The 16,835-nt window shown below is 38.4% G+C and overlaps 1 protein-coding gene across 3 annotated transcripts in view; it reads left to right on the top strand.

Moving 5' to 3' along the window:
- Positions 1-15,419, top strand: part of TXNRD1 (thioredoxin reductase 1) — a 48,032-nt gene extending 32,613 nt beyond the window's left edge. For all 3 annotated transcript variants that reach the window (XM_027680443.1, XM_027680444.1, XM_027680447.1), the window contains 6 exons: positions 1,575-1,651; positions 3,235-3,391; positions 6,309-6,416; positions 8,243-8,338; positions 10,431-10,565; positions 13,716-15,419. In XM_027680443.1, the coding sequence (XP_027536244.1) occupies positions 1,575-1,651; positions 3,235-3,391; positions 6,309-6,416; positions 8,243-8,338; positions 10,431-10,565; positions 13,716-13,778 (636 nt within the window). In that variant the 3' untranslated portion in view covers positions 13,779-15,419. The remainder of the gene's footprint in view (positions 1-1,574; positions 1,652-3,234; positions 3,392-6,308; positions 6,417-8,242; positions 8,339-10,430; positions 10,566-13,715) is intronic.
- Positions 15,420-16,835: the final 1,416 nt, after the last annotated feature.

The following is a 16,835-nucleotide window of genomic DNA, read 5'->3' as shown; positions in this document are numbered from 1 at the left end:
TAATGTGAAAAAAGTCCCAAAATCCATGATCGTTGTGCCTTGCCAAATCACTTGTGTGCTTTTCAAACCTGTTTCTTAGCTTAGAGATGTAGATGAACTTGGTCATGTGGAATCAGTTGCAGGATTTTTCCCTGACGGGATATTTGTAGTAAATGATAAGTAATGATTTAGAACAGCTTTGATAGTAACCAAAGCATGTTTTGTAGTTAGCACAAAACAATGATCTGCACAAGAATTAAACAAACGTGTCATCTCAAGACCTGTTGTTGACGCATCTTCATAAAAGCAACTAATGCCAACTGGTGGCAAGTCAGTCAGGAAGCTTCATTACCCACTTAAAACAGTAAAATTGCAATGTGCAGGTATGCCATTGTATGTTTGATTGACTGTTTCCATCACACCTCATTCCAGTCATTTTCATAGGCCTTGATGCTGAAAAAAAAAGTTGGGAATAGAGTAGTTGGAACTACATAGGATGCAAAAAGACAGGCACTTGCCACCCTGGGACTTTAGACTGCAAATACTGTGTGCCAGTGACCTGATGTACCTGTATAGTGCATCAGTCATTCTCTAGCAAGGACATGCCTCAGTGCATCTGAGAGCCAGTATTACGAAAAGGTTTAACAATAACAGCAGTGCTGTTGCACAGTGTTGTAATACTGGGGTTTTTTTCTAGTGAAAGCTTTTTAGCAAGCAAATCAATACCATCCCTTCATTAAGGAAACTTCTGATTTCTTATTACTACATCTTTCACTGAAGTGCTGTCACCCCTCATAGAAGCTGTGAGCTGTGTGTGATGCGTTTTAAGACCTTCAGCTCTGAAGATCTGGCATGGCTTGGTCATCTATAAGACTTGAAGAAGATCACTGATTCCTTCAGCACAGTTTTTAGCTGTGACATGGGAAGCATTATGTAGTTAGCTGGGCAGTTGTCCCAGACTGCAAAGCATATAGCAATTTTCCTTGTGATAGCATAAGCTGGAACTCAATTTGCTTGTTAAGGTAGCAGAGTTGATAGGGTGGGTAAGAATTTGGCCTGGTCTGTCCATCATTCTGAACAAATGTTCTAACAAATAATATTCAACATATTGACGGTGACTTGGCTGAGAGCCTATATAAGTAAATAATATTTTCTGATCAAAACAAATATTATTTTATGATATTTTTATTTGATTTGTATAAGCATCTGAGCTTTTTTCCTAAAGAGCCCTTTCCTTAGGGAACATTTTGACATAACCTGCTCTGGTAGGGATATGGTATAACACTTTGGTATAAAGCTGCAAGGAAATAGAGAATCTATCCCTAACTGATTTGTTTAGAATACTCTTGAGGTACTTTTCTAGTGAAAGTTATTTGGCTGTTTTTAATCTTAGCATTAAAACCTGGTATTGTCATTTCGTGGTGGTGATGTGGCTCGTCTTGAACTCTGAGGATGTACAATGGGTAGCAAACGTATTCACCTTACTGTGACCAAGCCTTAGATACTAATCTTCAGTATATAATGAAAATAATAGCCAAGGGAAAATGCACTTTTGAGGTTTTAAAAAGTCAGTAACATATATTGCTATTTTGCAGGTGTTGTTAGCAATTGGAAGAGATCCATGCACAAGAAAAATTGGGTTGGACAAAGTTGGAGTGAATATCAATGAAAAGTAAGGACAGATGTCTCTATTCCACTCACTGCTAAGCTTGTGTTTTGTACTGTTGCAATGGTAGTGGTGCATAGACATTCAAAAGGTTGGAGGACAAATTTGTCCCCTGTTTGTATACACTTGAATGGGAGACTGTTGCAGAAAGCTGCATTTTCTCCCACAGTGCTGCCACGTTCGCTTATTTGATGATGAACAGTCAATTCCTAATTGCTGTGACTCAAAAGTGTTCTATTCTGTCTAGGTTCACAGGTCAGTCTCAGCTTCTTCCAGTTACAGGGTTTTCTAGACTGTGCCAGTTGTTCCTTGTACTCCTTTATTCTGATCTCCTTGTTTTTGTCTCTCTCACCCCTTGGGACAGAGATTTGTGTGTTCATACTGGCTTTTAAGGCAGTGAGTTTTGTTTATATTTTAGTATGTTATTTTGAAAGATAAGGTCCAAGTAGCATTCCTTAAACTCACAGGTGGAGTTCTTGATGTGTTTTAGGTGTTGGAGGAGTTTATTACTTGCCTTGGAGCAACTCTTGGGAACAATCTGTCTCTTGTAGAGGAGTATTTAATGTTTAATGTAGTGAGGTCGTTGCACCAGGGAGTGGAGCTATCAGTAACATTTTCAATATCAGTAACTAAAACATCTTCCCTTTGAAGAAAAGACACAGGACCATGAACTTGACCACTGCAGAGTTTATATATATGAACACAGTGACCGATGTTGCCAAAGGGAACTGTTGTGATATTCCAAATAGGCAGAACTTTTGGTCCACTCAAAATTGACAGACCCTATGTTGTCTTGCAGAACAGGGCACATCTTTCTGATGTTGGGACACCTATTACCAGCTTAATAGAATGAACTATAAAGTTACTAGCATAGACTGTATTATTGTTAATGAGCAAAATTGAGGAAGTTGGATTTTTAATATGGGAATACCACTCATCTCTCAAGTGACTGTTTGACTGTTTCTGTGCCTGTCTGGTTTCCCTGTTACATGTGTTTCCTGCGGTGACTACTGCACTATCTCATTTATTGATGAAGCAGGAAATATTAATAATTAAAGCCTTCCATTAGCTCAGTACACTTACAGCTAAAAAGCTTGCTGGCTGTCCCTTAGGTAGGGTGTCTAACAGCTTGACCTTTCTCTGTGTAGTACCCTGAAGGATAAGTTTCTATAAACTGCTTTAGTCACTGGACTGGAATTTCAGTAGTGGAAAAATTCTTTTGTCCTACAAGTGGGGTGGGAGAATGTCTCTTCCTTTAATTCCTGAAAGTTGCCTGTACACAGCTCAGCTGGTGATAGAGAGTGTTTGAGGAAAAGATTTATGCCTCACTAATGATTCGGGAGACAAATTGCAACTTCACAGGCTACCTCCTTGTCCAGTGTGTGAATTCCTGTAGTTTTGGTCAAATTTGCACTACTTTACATTCTTGCCTAAGACTGTAAGATTGTGAATATGACTTCTTTTCCTCATACTTCACATATATGTCTTTCTCTTAAAGCTAAAGGGCCTAACTCCTGCAGGGTTATTTACACCTCCAGTCTTCACAGCAGCACACTTAGATCTTTTTTCTTGTTTAATTCCAATTGCAGAACAGGAAAAATTCCTGTCAGTGATGAGGAGCAAACAAATGTGCCGTATATCTATGCTATTGGAGATATACTGCAGGACAAGCTGGAACTCACACCAGTGGCAATCCAGGCAGGAAGATTGTTAGTTCGGAGGCTTTATGCTGGGGCAACCACTAAGGTAAGGAAACAGTTGCCACAAAACACTGCCATTGCTCTACTTCTAAGTGCAGAGTGCAAGTCTACTTGTTTATGGAAAACCCAGAAGAATTTAAAGGATTAGCTTTGATGATCATTTTAATTTTCCCCTGGCAAAGATATTACTGCAGATGTGTTCTGCTAATTGTGTGGGATGAAATTAATACTTTATGGATTAAGCAGTAGTCTTTTTTTTTCCTTTTAAGAGGGTTTATTTTTCTCTCTGAGTATAATGATAATAAAATTAACTGAGATCATTTAGCTTGTTTTTAATTCTACCACCTTCCCTAAAAGTCAGCAATCTTCCCCGTCCTATTAAATGCTTTAACTCCAATTCATAGGCGGTTTACTAAACCTACCTATGATCCCTAAATAGAGTATAATAGAGTTTGTGATGCTCTTAATTTCCGGTGTTATTTCCACTAATTTGTTTCACCTCTGATCCATGTGTTTTCAATGTAATACACGATCTGAGTTGTAATTGAATATGGACACAAAGGAAGATCAGATGTACGGATAACTCAGCACATATTTATACCTGGGTAGTTGAAATAATCGATTCAGTGTTTATGGTTCATATTAGTGCAGTTGTGGGTTTCAGCCAGGTTATACTTGCTTAAATGGGAGCAGTACGGGTACTCATCTACACCTTATGTTTAAACCAGGAGGAAAGAAGAGTGCCTTTAAAGAACTGTTATCCAGGCACCACTGCTGTGGGCACTTGTCTCACCTTCATAACCACAGGGCATGAGCATAATGGTTTCTTCTCTTTTAGACTCTGCTGAATTCATATCAGGTTCAACTGTCGGCCAGATTTAGAACTTGATTGAGTTGTTTGTTTTACGTTGGCAGGTATTGTGGTAACAGAATTCTGAATCAGTGTGCAGAATGTCATTGCGTTAGCCAGGCAAAGTAAAGTTTAAGGAACCGTAGCAGAAGCCAGGTTTTTTTTGTGCTGCAATACTATGGACATGTCTTAATTTACATTTTATGCCAGATAACAGTCTCTCAAGGTACAAAAATCCTTATACTGCCAAAGGAAACATTATCTCATTCAATGAATCCTAAAAATGAGGAACTACTTTAATGGGAACCTGGCTTACATTTATGTTGTAAAAAATCTGGAAAAGGTGATTGTATGAAACATAATGAGGTGTTATGGGTAGGTGGGGAAAGGACAGTAATCAGCATAGTTGGTCCCCAGTCACAAAGGAAATTAATTAAAGTCTATAGAAAATAAAATTACTAGAAATTAAATAGAGCTAACCAGCCTGCTAGTCTGTTTTGGCAGAATGACTAATTTGGTGGGTATGGGAGGAGCAGGGGATGTTTGTTTACTTTGACTCTAGTAAAGGCTTTTGACACTGTCTCCCATAACATAGACAAATGGATAAACTACAGACTGGGTAAGTGGGCAGTGAGGTGGATTGAAAACTGGCTGAACAGCCAGGTTTAAAGGGCTGTGACCAGCATTACAAAGACCAGCAGCAGGCCAGTCACTGGTGGTGTGCCACAGGGTTGGATGCTCGCTCCAGTACTGTTTAACATCTGAATTAATGAATCGGGATGATGAGACAAAATGCACCCTCAGCAAGTTTGCAGGTGATACAAAACCGGAAGAAATGACTGGTGCAACTGGTGTTTGTGCTGTCACTCAGAGTGGAGAAGTGGGTCAGACTGGAGAAACGGACTGACAGGAATCTCACAGAGTTCAGCAAGAAGTGAAATGTCCAGCACCTGAGGAGGAATAATCCCATGTGCCAGCGTAGGCTGGGAACTCACCAGCTGGAAAGGAGCTGAGCAGACAAAGCTTCAGTAGGTCTGGAGGACAAGTTGACTGTGAACCAGCAATGTACCCTCATTGCAAAGAAGGCCAGGGATATCCTGGGCTGCATCCTGCAGATGCATCCTGGTAGAGCATTGCCATCAGGTGGAGGGAGGTGACCTTTTCCATTCCAGTTGACTCTGGTGAGACAGATTTGATTTTGTGTCCAGTTTTGGGATCCCCAGTACAAGAAGGACAAGGCAAGTCCAGCAAAGGGCCATGACTATGATTAAAGTACTGGAGCATCTGACATCTGAGGAGAGGCTGAGACAGCTGGTAATTTAAATACCCTACAGAAGAGGTGGTTTGAGGGGCTCTTATATCAATGTGTATTTATACCTGAGGGTAGGGAGTAAAAAATATAGAGCCAGACTCTTTTCAGTGATATAAAGTGCAAGGGCAAGAAGCAATGGATTCAAATTGAAACACAGGAAAATTCCATTTGAACATAAGAAAAAACTACTTTACAATGGGAGTGATAAGGCCCAGAAGTTGCCCAGAGAGGAAGCCTCTGCAACACTCTAAAGCTGCAGTGAAGTCAAGGATCAGTGTTTGCCTCTTATGATATGTGACTGGGCACATGGTATCAGTTCTTGTTCTAGCTGTCCCCCAGAAGGACTGTACTCCATGTCTTTGGTTCTTTGACATCGCCTAGACCACAGTTGATAAAAAAAATTATGATTTTTGAATGGTGGTGGTGCTTTTGCAATATCTCCAACTAAAAATAGCATGCTTTATAGAAATGGTTGAACAGTCTACTGTTCTACTGTTTTTATCTCCATTTTGACCTGTATCAGGTACATTTTTAAAATAGGGCACTGAATTTCCTTTTCCGTTTAATCTGCGCACACTAATGTTAGTGTGGCTTTAAACTGTCTTTTTGTTCTTGCTCTAGTTAACACCTCTGGAATGGACAAAACCAAAACTGTACCCTAATTTAAAACAATTTTGAAAAAACAGAAGACCTTTCAGAATTGTGAATAATCCAGCTTTTCTTCCTGTGTTTCAGACTGCTGAGTGCTGATTTTATTACTGATGTTGTATGTTTTTTTGTTTTGTTTTGAATGCCACACAGTGTGACTACGTGAATGTTCCAACTACTGTGTTTACTCCTTTGGAGTATGGAGCCTGTGGGTATTCTGAAGAGACCGCAGTGGAGAAATTTGGGGAGGAAAACATTGAGGTAAATGCCTTAATTTCATCTGGGCTTTAGGTTTCCAATTTGTAATTTAAAATAATGTTAAGAGTCAATTAACACAGCATTCTGTGCTCTCATGTGAGGGCAGGAGGTGACTGGGTACATTTTTTGTCTTCCTTGGCTGTTCCCGGACATGTCATAAAAATAATCCCCAATTCCAATAGTTCTAATTGCAGATATGTTCTATTTTTGGCAAACAGGGACTTGAAGGTGGAATATTTGGTTTAAAAAAAAAAAAAGAAAAAGGGTTTCTTTGTGCCTGCAAATACTTCAGGATAAATTAAAACTGGGTTTGGGCTGGAAGCAATATACTGGTTTTAATGTCAAAGTGGAGCTTTCTGTACCTACAGTGGTGGCAAATTCCTTGCCATGGAGATTTTTACTTTATAAAGCCAAATGTTATGCTCATTTTTCCTGTTTACTTTGATTTTGTGAAGAGGTATGTGCTTAATTTTACTCACATGAGTAATCCCTTTTCATTCACTGGGATTGCTGGTCTAGAGTGAAATTAGACATATATGAGCACTTAGTGCCTGAGGCTGTTCTTACAAAATACTGTACTGACCACATTACAGAAAGCATAAGGGGAGGAAATCTCACAATAAAATGAATTTTGTGTCCTGCAAATGTCACCTGAGGAGCATTATTTGGAGGAATAAGCAGATAAGTGGCAGTTCATGAAGTTGAGAACTTATGTCTCTCTTAGCTGACATTTTCTGAAATGGATGTGGAGAAGAAGAAGTAAACAGGACTCAAAATGTCAGTGTGTAAAGTAATGTTAACCTGACCACAGGGCAAAGGCTTACATTCTTTTCTGCCCACAAAGTTTGCATATACCCAGTCAAATTTTTGTTATTGAGTGAAATTCTTGCTGTTATATGTGAAACACTGGACTCTTTGTTGCGAAAAATGCGTTTTCGATTTTCAAAGCTGTTTTTTAAAATGTGCATCTAGAAGCATTTGTGTTCTGCCTAAGTCCTCATTTAGTGAATTCTGACCTCTTTATCATGTCACTTTCTTGGCTTTTTTTGGAAGCCTCAGTAAGATTATTGAGCGCATCTGTCATTCAGGCCTGTTAAATTTCAGTTTGATAGCGATGCTTATAAATGCTCCGTAACCCCATTAATGTGGCAAAATGTCAAGCTGCCTCTTCTAGTTTGTGAAGGAATATATTTTTACTGGAGTTGTGATCAATTAAAATTTTATTTCAACCAGCAATCGATTTGAGATTAGCTTATAATGGGAACTGTCAGGAGTTCTCAGTAGAACTGTGCCTAAAAACGCCCCATCATTTTCTAATGTGTGTGCTGTACAGGTGGGTGAAAAGCCTTACCTGCAATCTGGGATTTGTCCAGTTGGGGCAGATAGGAAAATATGTTGTCTTTTAAAGTACTTTCCATTTTGCAGTGATATTCTCATTTCTCCTAAAACCAAGCTCTGAGGCTATTTCTTCCCTTTTTCTGCTCAGAGAAACATTTTTGCCTTCATTCCAAGTAGACCCAGAGACAGTACAGTCTTCTCTGAGGGAGGGTTGTGATTTTGTAGTTTAATGAGAGCATGGTGAACTGCTTCCTTGAACTTTAATATACTTATGGCTTCTCCTTTTTTAATTACTGGATGACACCAGCACTTATTTTGCAAAGACTTCCTTCTCTGGCGTTCATCAAGGGGAAAGAGCATCACCCTGATTTCAGATATTCTAAATGCTATGTACATAGCTCATTATTTAAGATAATCTGGCAGTTTTTGAAAGATCACTCTCTCTGCTTGGAAATTACATAACTCCCTTCTAACCTGTGTTGTACTTCCAGGTGTACCATAGTCATTTCTGGCCTCTGGAGTGGACTGTGCCATCCAGGGACAACAACAAATGCTATGCAAAGATCATTTGCAATATTCAAGATAACGTAAGTGCGTCTTTCCTTCCAGGGAAAACAGTATCTTTATGTTCGTCATAGGGACCATTGATGATACAACGTGTATGAATAGGTTTTTTTTAACAAATGAAAATTAATTTAAATTTGTCTACCTTTTGAAATGTAGTAAATATTTATAGTGATACAATACTCCTGTTTATACAAAATCAACCCTTAGTAAAAAGGAAAATTCTACCATTGCTATTTGTATATGGTACTTCTTTCATATATGTAAAAAGAGGAGTAGATATCTCTAAGACTGTTCATTAACTTTGAAAAGTGAGCAAATCAATGCATGTAGAAGTGGTTAGAATTTTTATTGGTTTATTCTCTCCTCCCCAAGCTTGGACATTCTTTTCTGGGAGATTCTTCTCTCTGAAATGGAGGCATCTCAGAAACCATCACAACTTGTAACCTCTGCAAACCCACACGTGCTTATAAAACTCTTGAGCTTGTTCTAACAGGATAAAGTATTTTACCTGCACAAATCTCATTTAGGGTGATAATGCCAGGATTATCCATGGACTAGGATAAAATTTCCTGGCAATGGAAATGTACAGTACCTGCTGAAGCAAAAGCAAAATTACTAACTGGTTAAAAGAATTGGTGTCTCCATCTCTGAATGATCACCGTGTGTTAATTGATGATTTTAATAATATGAATTATTATGAAGACTAATATGCTGTTAAAATGTATTCCTGCTAAGATACTGACATATCTATCTGTCCTTAATTTTGTAAAATTTGCAAACCTGTCACGTTTTGACCATATCCTCCATCTGGAGGAGTTTGCACTAGCGTGGAAGGTATCTTAGAACCCATAGTTATGTTCTAATTCAAAGTTACTTAAGAAAATGAAAAGGCTTAATGGTGATTTAAAGTGTTTCATTATTTTGTTTTCATTTCTTGTCCTGAAAATTTGAAACATGTTTAAATATCTAGAGGTAGAGCTGAAAGTTACCCTGGATGAAAAATAATTCAGTAACTATTTAAAACTCTCATTACCTTGGTTGCATTACTATGGTTTTATTCTTACATATGTCTCTATTTTTAAAGGAAAATAAGGATAATTCCATTTTAGTTATTACCCAATTATAGCTTTCTTATTTAAATAAACCCTGTGGTAAATCTCAGTCCTCAGACTGAAAGAATAATAACTTTTCAGTGTACTGAGTATCCACTACATCCAATATATGTGATATTTAGCAGAAAGAACAGACAACTTTTGATACCCAACTGGGCTACATCTATGCTCAGCAAAATCTGATTAATTCCCTGAAGGCCACTAAAGCCCACAGAAGTTGGCATGTGCTAAAGGAGACTTACTTTTCTTTAAGAAAGGCAGGTCAAGTCAGTACAGCTTGTTCTGTTGAGTGTTTTCTGAGGATGCATGTGCAGTTTGACATATTTTGCAACTGAACTGTAGTATAGATATGAGAAGTGTGAATAGTGTCTTCCTTGTAACTGCATGTTTTGCCAGTCTCTAAGTATATTATCTCCCAATGAAAGCAAACACTGCAACCAGAGTAGTCGTCAGTTTAGTTATAATACACTTCTTGCTGCCAGGTGTGTCTGGTTAGCCACAACTTCAACTTGCGGCCCTTTCCTGGAAGCAACTATTGAGCTGAAAATTCTTCCAAAGACACAGACCATGTAACCACCTACTATAGGTGCTGCTGTTGAAACCAGGGTGCTCATCTTTACTTAGGCAAGCATTCTGTTAGAATAACTTGCCTGAATAAAATTAAAATTCATGTTTACAATTTGGACACAATTAATTGAGCATAGAGCATGAGGTGTATTAAATTTGTATGCTGCTGATGTAAGTGCAGGACTCTTGTACAAAACTTTGCAAGGAAGCTGACTCCTGAGCTCCTAGTTGAATCTTTGCAGAGAGAGAACAAAATTACACCATCTCCCGTCTGTTGGTGCTAATGATAGTTCACATTTTAGTGGTTACATTAATTTGTGATATATTTTGTGAGCTGGTTAAGTTATATGCTCCGAATAAGAAAACCTTACATGTTGTCTAAACAGAACTGAACGCATGATTGTGCTTGCATTTGATTATCTTTGGCATTTAGGAGAGAGTCATTGGTTTCCATGTCCTTGGTCCAAATGCTGGAGAAGTCACCCAAGGATTTGCAGCTGCCATTAAATGTGGGATGACAAAAGAACAGCTGGACAACACCATCGGAATTCATCCTGTCTGTGCTGAGGTTTGTATTTGAAGTCACCTCATAGCCCAGCTTTCATAGCATTCTGGGGTAGGGTGTTGGAATTCCGAATAACAGAGCTCTGTTAAAGAGGTCCAAATTTGGAGGAAAGGACAGGAAATTACCTGGATTTAATATTTAGAATTCTAACATTTAGGTTTAATCTGGGATATTTAAATTTTTTTTGAGTGTATTCATTTGTGAAAAGTTTATGGCCTCACTTAATCCAGTGCTCTTTCTACTGGGAAGTATAGAATTTTCCTCTCACTCAAGATTATGAAGGCTTATGATACTATTTCTGCTAAAGTGGTGGTAAAGCTAGATTGGGGTACTCAAAATAGGCTTATAAACTGGTGCTGTGGAAGGGGACCGGCTATGTGACAATTTTTCTATTAGATTCTGCCCTTTTAAAGATTTTTCCTTTATTCTGTGGGCCTTCACTTCATAAGGCCACACAAACATTTCTTCTTGTGTTTGTCTTGCTGTTCCTCTTTAATGAGGAGCTCAATTTTCTGTAGCAGGTGTGGGACAGCAGCTCCCACATGTAAATCAGAGATGCTCCATTGACTTTAGTAGCATTAGGATGAGTTTAATATTAGCTGAGGATCCCCGAAAACATGTTCATGACCTAAGTCTTTGCACAGAATCTCTGTTTGCACCTGCTTGTGTGAGCTACAGAGTGTTGCAAGGGTGCACCAGGATGCTGCTCTGTGGCGTCCACCTCTCTTGTTTTCTGTTTCCAAGGTGGTACATGTAAGCAATGTAATATGAACTCCGTTAATGGAATGGACTGCTAGAAATCTGAATCATCTTCAAAGCATCCACAATATAGATTCTGTTCTTCTCTGTAGTATCATCTGATGGTGTTCTTGAAAGCCCTTGGAGAGGGGTAGCATGTCCTTATCTTACCAGGGGCCCTGTGGAGGGTAATCTCTGAGGGAGGCATTCAAACCTGTGAACTCAAGTGGGATATTAGCATATGCAGTGTGAAGAGAGGATGATAGTCATAATTTATTCTGGACATCTGAGCTGCTAAAATTGAAACTGAATAGAATGATGATTAGACATAATTCAGGGAGGTAGTTTCAGATAATCATATTTGTTTGAGTGGGGGAGGAAGAAATTGGCTCAGGAGAAATATGCTATTTAAAAGCTCCAGGGAACAGCGATCATTTCTAGTGACAGTCTTCAAAAGACTTTTTTATGCTTTTACTTAATTTAATCTCTTGAGCAGTAAACAAAAATCAAAGTGCAAGATAGCAGTCTTTGATTAAAAAAATGCTTAAAAATTGTTTGGAGTTTGTGAGGAATGAGCACATCTGGATGAATAGAATTATGGATAATGGTGTTATTTTTAACTTACATCCATGTAAAAGCTAAGGAAAATGAAGTCTGATTTGAGCAGGATGGGGCAGTGTTACCGTGTTAAATGCTGACATCTTCACTGGCACTAGTACTGATTCATTGCTGAGTCTTCTGTGAAATGTGGTATTATTCCACTTGAAGACCTTAAGACTGAGGGTCCCATTCTCACTGCTTTCAAATTAGAGCCAAATTTCACTTCTCTTATTTGAGCAGCGTTTTATTCTGTAGAAAACATGAGTTTAGAATGGAACTTCTTCCCAGGCAAAGTCCAAATAATTGCGAGCACAGAGTTGTTAGGACTTCAGCCTTACAGAGAATTACATCTCAGCCTTGACTGTACTGTGCTGCTTGAAATACAGGCAGGTATAATCAAGCATTTGCTGAGATGATTCTTTCAGCTAGCTAATGATGGCTTTCCAGCCATTGGATCTAAGATTTTGTTTTCACTAAAATAATGAACAAATTTTGTCAAAAAACTCATATTTCCAGTAATTATCAAATGATTCCCTGTTGGCTTACTAGCCTTAGGGAACTGTGTGGTCCCCTAGAACACCTGGAGCTTGTAGTCAGGCCAGGAAGAAAGCAGATAAATTTTGCACATTTTAATCTTAGTCTTTCAAAGTGAAATAACAATAAAAGAAGATTCCCATACATTTTCAGCCTGTGAATCAGAAATAAAGAGTTCAAAACCCTGCCTCAAGCAATGCACTATAATTTAAATATATCACTGTTCTTCTGCCATATACATTAGGCTTGCATTTGTCTTCCTGATTTGTGCGTAATGCTTTACGTGCTTATAGAAAATGGAAGAGGTTTATCATTTATTGATGTTGTTCTCTGAAGAGCTGCTAGCAGCCTTAATGCAGCAAAGCTTCTACTTAGAGAAATATAGGGCTTTCTGATCCCCATTATCTTTAGATACTCCAATGTTATTTGCATAACTGAAATGTACTTTATTCTGTGCTGAGTTTATTCTTCCTGAGAGATGGCTTTGATGATAGCTAATTATTGCAACTTTGAAGCATTTAGATAGCAGTGGTTTTGATTTCCTTTTTTCCTTTCTATATTATACCTATGCAAAACTATGCAATTATTTGCATAGTAAAGTTATAATGTTAAATAAGCTTTTGTAGAATTTTTCTTCCTGAATTTTGGTATCTGTTAACTTTACAACAATTAGTTTTGAATATGTTATTTTGTTTAAAGTGACCTGAAAGCAGTAAAGATTGGAATTTTTCAAACTAGTTTTACTGAGTGTTTCATAGCTATTGTCAAGATATAATACAGATCCCAGACATAATACTTATATCAGCTATCAGTTCCACATTTCTATAGTGTCTAGAAAGGCACAAAAGCAAAATTTATGTTCTCTCCAAATGCTGTGGCCTTGAGTTAACTTCACTTTTCCAAACAAAGAAGTTATCTTTGAACCACAAAGACACTTATTCATTCCGTGGACAGACCAGCATTTATTATTTCTGAGCCCTTTCCCGCAGTAAAAACTTAGGGCATTAAGACATGAGGTGGTATAAAGCCATGCGACTTCCTTAATACATTCTTTTCCACTGTAAAAGGAAGACCATAAGGTGAATGAAGAGAACAAAGGTTATTTGTATGTGTGTGTGCTTTCTAGTGCCAAGGATTTTAAATGCCAAGGATTTTCATTATTATTTTATTTCTTGAAGAAATGGCTGCAGTTTTGAGCATCATGCCCAAGTTAATCTTTCAGGTTAAAAAAAAAGATTCATTTTAGCCATACTAAGAGTCTTTCTTTTTCTCCCTCTTAAGGTATTCACCACCCTGTCCGTGACTAAGCGTTCTGGTGAAAACACCCTCGTGAGTGGATGCTGAGGTTAAAGAGCCCCATTCTTGTTATTGCCAGAGACTGGCTTTCACCACAGTGTCTGACTTGTGCAATTCAGAAGAGAGGTTTTGGGAGAAGTCATCCTCAGACACCTGCAGAAATGTGTAGAGCTTAACCTGGACATTCCATGGCCCTAAGAAGAAGAGCACTGTGGGAGTTGGTCACTTGTGGTGATTGGCTGGCAATGAACAACGCAATGGGAATATTGACTGTCAAGCTGGCGATTAGCAGGGCATTTAATGAATGCTTTCATGAAGTCATAGCCTGAAGCCTGCATTGTCTGGTGGGCAGTGATGGAAGAACTGCTAGCACAGCTGGACAACTGTTTTTCTTTGGTTTTATTCCTCTCTAGTTTCTTTCCTGAACATTCCTTTCTAGTTCTTTCTGGAACAAAGAACTTCCCAACTCAGAAAAATTCTCACAGTTGCAGATAACTGTATAGTGCCCCTGTGTGCTGTGTTATGACACAGCAACTGCAAGGTCTCCTCATGAGCATGCATTTTACCAGCTCATATGCTTATGGAGGAGAAGTTGTATCTCCTTGTTTGATCATGACGAAAAAGATAGCGTTGGAAAAAATTTAGCACCATCTAAAATAGCATATTTCTGGTCTTCCAAATTGACTCTGTTATGACTTTTTATTTAGAGAGCCTTATATGTGAAAACATTCTTCTTAGAGAGAAAGGAACGTACTTTTTATCAAGGCCTTTTTATACAGAAACTTGTTGGGTTTTTTCCCTGAGAGTAACAGTCATGCATATAACACAGATGTGATGATCTTAGCTTTTCTTGAAGCTTATGGGATTATAATTAATCCAATTTGGAACTGACAGAATGCCAGTGTTGAATGAATTATGCTTCCAGGAACTCTGTGCAACTGTATTAAATTTGAGTAAATTCCTTCCTCTGCAGGTGAGCTGTTGTAAGCTGCCCTGTTTCAGGTCTAAATTGGCCTCTTCGAACACAACTGTATTGAGACTTTCTCTGAGATTAGTGGGCCTGTAAAATAAAAAAAAAAAAAACACAACCCAACCAAACATCCCCTAAAACAACCAACTAAACAAACCCCCCACTCAACCTCCAAAAAACAATAATGAACGTATTATGTTATGTAGATAGGGCCTTAAGGTTGTCTTTAGTTCCATGTGTGCTTTGTTTTATATTTAATTAAGACAACAATACTTTTAAAACAGAGATTTCCGTGGAAAATATCAGATTCTTGAATATTCCTCCTATAGTGGATAAACTACATACACATTTGTCAAGAAATGACAAAAATTACTCTTTTAAATGGAAGTTAATCTGCTTTTAGATCTGGATTTCCATTTCCCTCTCTTTTTAGCAGCAAGATTCGGATTACTTTTATTAAATGGTTCTTGAGAGCTTAGTACTGTGGTGTGAATAGGGGGTGAATTCTCCAGCACTCTGAGCACAATGCCTTATGCCTAAATTCCTACCTGGTAACAAATTCGTGTATTTCTACTGAGATTTCTAAAATAGTGTTGTAAGTTATTTTTATAAACTCATACATAACTGAAGGATTTTTAAACATGTTTTGTATGGCATCTAGATGGTCTGTGATGGTATTTTTCTGGCCAGTTTATTAAATAAATTGGATATTTGCACAAGCAGATGCTCATTTTGATGCCTCTTCTAAGCAGACGCCAGATGACAGCAAGCTGACTGTTTTATCAAAGGCCAGAAGAGGGCACCATGATAAACCCAACAGTCTCTTGAATTTTGAAGGTAGATACTTCTCTGAAAAACAGGGTTTGAGGCTGTTTCATGTGATTTTTTTTTTTTGCATATTAAACACTTGAGAAGGACATAATTAAAAACAAGAAATTATTTAGGAAACAAATCTTCCACTATTTGCACTAGCTGCCATCTGTGTAACTTCTGAAAGCCCAGGAGTGCAGGTTTCTGAGCTGTTGGGCAGTGTAGCTGCTCATATTTAAACACGTGGATAGCAGCATTTTCAATCAGGTCTGTAGGAAAGTCAGATCCTGGAGATCCGGATCCTTTATTTCTTGGAGGGAATAAAGACATGTATGAGCTTGGCTTTGCAAGGTTGGACCCACATGTATCTATTCATATGGGTCATGTCATCATTAATGATGCATGTTTCTACACTAGTGGCTTACAATTCAGTAGTTGTTGGGTTTAATTACTTTTATTTTTACTTTAAAATGGTGAGGCTTTTTTGTTAGGGCTTTTTCTTTTATTTCTCCATAAGGAAAACATTTTCAGGTGTGTATGTGTGTTATCTGTGCATGATGATAGAGATATATAATATGATACCACATAAGGATTTAATAAATGTCAAAGCTAAGTATTTGATGGTTTTATCAAATTAAGCATACATTGAGTAATGCATGCTTTGGAAGCACATACTAGAAAATGTAATAAGTTAAACAGTATTTACGTTCTGCTCGTATTTATTAGTTATAAACATTTTTTGATACTCTGGTTTACCAGGCTGTGAGAATCCATCCTAAGATACTACAGATGCAAATGCTGGCAGCAAATTTCACAAACTTTAGCGGGGAATTAGTAGAGTTTCACTGCCACCTCCCAGAATTACTTTTTTAAATTTTTGTTTCTTAAGCTCCCCTGACCCAGCTGTTCGTTCTCCCTTTGCCCCTCTCCCCTTGGTGTGAGTTGTATGAGCAATCCTAACTTTCCTGTAAGTCTTGTATTTCAACTTGCATCTTGCCTTGCCTCCTTCAAGCCCTGCTGCCTGCCCAGAGCCCCAGTGCAGGGGGGTCACTTCTTGTAGAGCCATGGATGGGGTCGGACCCCTGTCAGACAGGAGGGATCTCCTGAAGACGTTATGAATGCTGAAGGTTTCCCGATAGGGTAGGTGTCTTGCTGTGCCTCATGGTAACACCTTGTACTCCCAAAGCCTGCTAATGATCCTGTCTCTGGCTGTGGCACTTCCCTTGCTCTAAGTTACCACGTGGCAGCATGTGGATGGGATGGCTGCAGGAGAAAAGCCATGGCTGTGTGCTGCTGGAGCACACCGTGCCAATGTAAGGGTGTGA

Source organism: Neopelma chrysocephalum, unplaced genomic scaffold (assembly GCF_003984885.1).
Source record: "Neopelma chrysocephalum unplaced genomic scaffold, ASM398488v2 Primary Assembly neopelma1_59, whole genome shotgun sequence".
Classification (NCBI taxonomy): Eukaryota; Metazoa; Chordata; class Aves; order Passeriformes; family Pipridae; genus Neopelma; species Neopelma chrysocephalum.
The sequence above is the reverse complement of the archived record's forward strand: the minus strand, read 5'-3'. Positions and strand labels throughout refer to the sequence as shown.